We start from the raw sequence: 5,271 nt of genomic DNA, 5'->3' as shown, positions 1-5,271 counted from the left end.
CAGCCCAGCTCCAGGTTGAGCTGTTGTTCAGCATCTTAGCTATAGAGGGCAGTGTCACTGGCCCTCATATGTGGGATCTGAACTGGAGCCCTCTGGCATCCCAAGCCAGCTCTTAACCAATGCGCCACTCGACCGGCCCCCATTCTTCATTGTTTAATCCAGGTACCCCAGCAAGTTAGTGGGGGAGGCAGGAGCTGACCTGGGGCTTCTGGGTCTGAGTGGTGTGGGTGATATCACATTTCTTGATTTTATGCATCTTTGTCCTTTTATCCCTCACCATCTAAATGGAACCCCCTCTTGTTTGCAGACGATTTGTCCATACTGCCTGCTATCTTTTGAAGAAAAAAGGCCATTTTAATGCCTTCCAAAAGAATAGTATAAGCACCTTGAGCATGAGAACCTTGTTATTTGCTTCTCTAACAGCCTTCGCTGCACCCAGCATAATGCTGCACACAACGGAAATTTCCCAGTACACGTTCATGGGGCCAGAATGAACTTACTGTCCTTGTGTGGTGTGAGGAGGAGGACCAAACTGAACAGTTACTTCAGTCCTGAAGTTTCTGGAATATATTAATTCATTTTTTAAAAAAGATTTTATTGGGGGATTGGGGAAGGGGAACAGCCAAGTTGTTGTCCTTCAATCTTAGTTGTGGAGGGCGCAGCAAGCTCAGCTCCAAGTACAGTTGCGCCGCTCAGCTCAAGGTGCTGTGTTCAATTAGTTGTGGGTGGGCGTAGCCACCATCTCATGCGGGAGTCGAACCGACAGCCTTGTTGTTAAGAGCGCGTGCTCTATCCCCTGAGTCATCTGGGCCGCAGCTCAGCTCAAGGTGTGGAGTTCAGTTTTTAGCTGTGGGCGGGCATAGCCCACCATCTTGAACAGGCAACCTTGTTGTTAGTAGCATGTGCTCTCACCAGCTGAGCCATCCTGCTCTCATCAGCTGAGTTGGCAGCTCAGCGCGGGCGCAGCTCACTGGTCCATGTGGGAATCGAACCAGCGACCCTGTTGCTCAGAGCTCTCGCTCTTAACCAACTGAGCCACTAGGCAGGCCCCATCTGGGATAGTCATTCTTTTCCTAAAGCTTTTGTCCTAAAAGAACCCTGTGGTATATAGAATAGTGTTATTCCTTCTTCTCCTTGTCCCTCTAGCTTGGGTACTGCCCATGGCACCGGGAAAATGAGTTTAAGATAAAAATGAAATTTTTGTTCCCTTACTTTAATGCCTGCAGCATGAAGCCAATTCATAGCAATGTGGAATTTTCTGGTCTTTAAGATCTCATTATGCAAGTAAAGGAGGGAAAGGAGGAAGACAGAATGCTTACAAATTCCTGGGGGTGTGTGTGACCTCATCACTTATTGTATGTTGGCCAACTGCCCAAGGAGCACAGTTCAGATTCCTTTTGGGGGAGGCACTGAAAATCCCCTGATAACCCAAATTCTCCAAATCTTTTAGGCTTTGAGATGGATTCAGGACCAGATGAAGGAAGTGGTCCTAGGTCCAAGTTATGTTTCCCATTAGGAAAATTCTAATCAGGATTAGATTCTGATTAGAATTCCTAGATGGTCTTGGGAAGTGTGGAAGTTCCATTTAACAGGCTCCGGCAGGATTTGAAGGAATTGAATGGATAAGGATGGGTAGTTTGGGGAGAGGATGCAGTGGGTTGGAGATGATATCTTGGGATGTGTACTCCAAAGGTACATACATATGGGATATGTACATATGGGTACATATTGGGATATACAAACAAGAGGTCAAAAGCCACAGGAGTGTTGTCCATCAAGCACTTCCATATTTAATGGCCTTTCCAGTCCTATAGGCATTTTATGGACCAGGAACTTCCCAGTACTAGCACGGGCAGAGCCACCCTCAGGGCCTCTGCCAGCCCCTAGGATGCTTTTGGGAGAATTTGAAAAAAACTCCCAAATTGGGGAATGAGGCACATGATGGATTTCAGATCACACCTGTCCCTTGGGTGGGGTACAGTGCTGTGGGGATCCTGCCGCACAGAAAAGACCTGCTTGGGTGCAGGCTGGCCATGGTCTCATATATGATCTGGGATTCAGCCTTTTCATCTGGAAAAGGTGAAATTGTATTACATCTACCCCAGCTCCTCTCCGGGTCAGATGCCTCATGCATCTGTGATTCTAGGGACAACTTCTCACCCAAATTGAGAGCTTCCCGCATTTCCAGTTACTTCTCACCTTGGAGACAGCTGGAGAGGTAGGGGCTGGAGGTGAAAGGGGGAGAGGGTTCTGGGGAAGCCCGGGTGTGCAATGGTTTGGTCCAAAGCGCCCTGGACAAGGAGTGCATGCATATTTTTCTGGCGTAACTCTTTTGAGTCTCAGTTTCCGTCTCTGAAATATGGGAATGATACAGCCTAATCAAAGAGAGCAATGTTAGGATTAAACAATTTTGCCAGGTGAAATTACGAGGCACGGAGTGGATACTCCATAATAAGCATTTGCGGCCCCGAAGAGGGGTTGGCTGGGAAGGTTCTAAAGATTGTGTGTGCAGGGACCCAGGCGCAAGGTCTGGCTTGCAAGGCATGCGGCTTCTGGGACTCCCAGCGGAACTCAAACCCCAGCTCTACGGCCACTGCCGCCTCCTCCGCCCGGGCCGCCGAGGGTTAATGAGAAAGCCCCACGCCCCCTTTGACGGCGCAGAGCCCACCTCGCTGAATTTGAAAAGGCAGCCCTGGAGAGGCGTGGGCGCCCCCCAGACACTTTCAGCTCGGACCCGGGCTCTGCTCGCTCGCCGGCTCGCTTGCTCTGCTCCGGGCGGGGCCGCGGGTTCGGTCCGGCCGCCGGTGCGCTCCCGACTGTCCTCCCGCCCGGGACTCCGGGCCCCCGCAGGCGGCCGCGCAAGATGAAGCTGGCTCTCCTCTTGCCCTGGGCGTGCTGCTGCCTCTGCGGGTCGGCGCTGGCCACCGGCTTCCTCTACCCCTTCCCGGCCGCAGCCCTGCAGCAGCACGGCTACCCCGAGCCGGGCGCCGGCTCCCCCGGCAGCGGCTACGGGGGCCGCCGGTGAGTAGCGAGCGGCGGTGGGGCCTGGGGGAGCCGGGCGGTCGAGGACTGGGGGCTGGGGACGCAGGGTGGTCGGGGGCTGGAGACAAGGACAGTGGGGGCTGGGGGCGCGGGGCCCGNCTGCTCAGCTCGGGCTGGACTCGAACCGCTGTTGCTCAGAGCTCAAACTCTTGAGCGAGCTCTTAACCAACTGAGCCACTCGGCCGGCCCCCAGACTCCATATTTTTAAAGGTTCTTTTAGGTTTTGCTTTCAATAGTTTTTTTTTGCCCTTCAAACTTCTGTTTAAGATCATGAACTATTTTGTGGTAGGCATCTATTTTGCTGTCTTCTGAATGCCTGTTCCACTGCCAATGTTTGGGCAAACAAGGTAGGCTTACACTTGTAAGGTATGCTGAGCAAAGAAGCTTTCCTTTTATAGGGCATGCGTGAAATTTGGGGGGTGTCCAGGTAAAGAAGAAAATTCAGGGTGGGCATCTTCCAAAATACCCATATTCTGCTCATATTTTGCCCTGGCCAAGCACAGAATGTTTGGAGCAAAACAAAGAAGCCCTTCTGTTGTGACCGTCCTGCTACTTTGAGTCAACTCCAAACCATTTCTGTGCAGTCCTGGGATTGGAACAGCTGGGAACATAGAGAAATCGGTATGAAAACCACTCTGTTCCTACATTGCCTCCCTGAACTTCTGGGAGAACTGCAGAATCCATATCCTATAGGGCAATTGGGGGAGGGGGTTTCTGTTTTAGATTAACAGGAGGATTTATCATGCCAGAAGGTCAATATTTACCTTGGCTCCAGCTTGATGAGTATTTACTTCTCCGTTCAGTGGCTCTCTCTGCTGACTTCAGCAGAAGTGAAGATCTGCTTTTTGTCTGCCGAGGAGGATGCTGACTGATATTTTCTTATCAGAAAGGCCTGGAAACATAGTTGCGGAGGAGCCCACTTCTCTGGTGGTGGTGGGGGGTGGGTTTGTCTTCTTCCACCAAGAAACCTGATCCTTCTTTGTACAGACAAGCCCGTTTCTAAAGTGCTTCTAAACTTACAGACTAGGAAGAGCACAGGATCCCAGACAAATAACTTCTCTCATCTCCTCCTCTGAAAAATCAGGATTACGAGAGTGCCTGCCTGTCCATGTTGGTGTTGTGGTGAACGGTTGAGGAAATAAGGGCTCAGTGAAGCCCACCGATCCTTGCTTGTCCAATTACCATCTTATCTAGGTTCTGGGGGTTATGTATTCACCAAAGGTTACCAAGGAAGTGAGGAGGAAGGTGCCAGCTCTACAACTGGGACTCCAAATCTTTAACACTTGATTTTTCTGGCTCCTAGGAACAGTGGCCTCTGCATCTACTGAGGTTTTAACATGTATTTAAAGAGTGTGGCGGGCACAGTTCTGAAAAATAGAGACAAACACTTGTGTGGAGAGCTGATTAGAGGCCAACCAGGGATGCTAATGTTTGAAAACGCACTAGACTTTCCGAGGACACTGCTGCGTCCTTTATTTCAAACTTTCTCACTTTTGCACTCACAAGTGTGTTTTATATTGAAAAGTAACATGAATTGTACATTCTCCTTAATAATATTCCCGTTTAGTATTTGTTTTAAAGTGAAATTTTGTTTCAAATTGTTGACCTTGGAGTAAGATGTATCAGGTTAATTAATCCCAGGGCTCCAAGTCTTCTGAGAAAGCTCCAAGCACTCCCAGGTACGAGCCTGCTGGCCCGCCTCACCCTGGGGGCTTGAAAAGAGTGGTGGTCTTCAATTTTATCCCTCACCAAAGCCTTGCAAATAATAATAAATAAGCTTATTGAGTATTATATTGTGTCAGGACCATCATTCCAAGTTATATGAATAATTCATTGACTTCTATTAGAAAACTCACACATTAGGTGCTGCTATTATGATGATGATTTTACAGATGAGGATGCTCAGAGAGCTTAGGTAACTTGTCCAAGGTCACACAGTTGGTACTTGTTAGAGTTGGACTCCACTAACTGGTGTTCTCTGGGGGAGTTTACAGGGCGATGCCACAGAATCCTTCTCCAATCTTCTTGGCTCCCATGGCCCCATTCAGGGGTGCTGCAGCTGAAAATCTTGCCCACAGAAGTGGCGGCTTAATAAGACTGGGTATAACCACAGCTGCCTTGGATAGAGGTGGGAGGATGAAGGGAAAAGTGAATTACATATGGCTAGAACTGGAAAGGTCTTCAGAGACAAGTGAATCCATTCTTCTTTTTTTTTTAAAGATTTTTTTT

At 49.3% G+C, this 5,271-nt stretch overlaps 1 protein-coding gene across 1 annotated transcript in view; it reads left to right on the top strand.

Annotated features, from left to right (window-relative positions):
- The first annotated feature begins 974 nt into the window (after nt 1-974).
- The window catches only part of COL26A1 (collagen type XXVI alpha 1 chain), a 206,514-nt gene continuing 202,217 nt past the window's right edge, over nt 975-5,271 (top strand). The window contains exon 1 of the mRNA XM_019646827.1: nt 975-3,021. Within this exon, the coding sequence (XP_019502372.1) occupies nt 2,864-3,021 (158 nt within the window). The 5' untranslated portion in view covers nt 975-2,863. The remainder of the gene's footprint in view (nt 3,022-5,271) is intronic.

This window comes from Hipposideros armiger, unplaced genomic scaffold, assembly GCF_001890085.2.
Source record: "Hipposideros armiger isolate ML-2016 unplaced genomic scaffold, ASM189008v1 scaffold_107, whole genome shotgun sequence".
Taxonomy (NCBI): Eukaryota; Metazoa; Chordata; class Mammalia; order Chiroptera; family Hipposideridae; genus Hipposideros; species Hipposideros armiger.
Note: the sequence above shows the minus strand (reverse complement) of the source record. Positions and strands in the feature narration are given on the sequence as shown.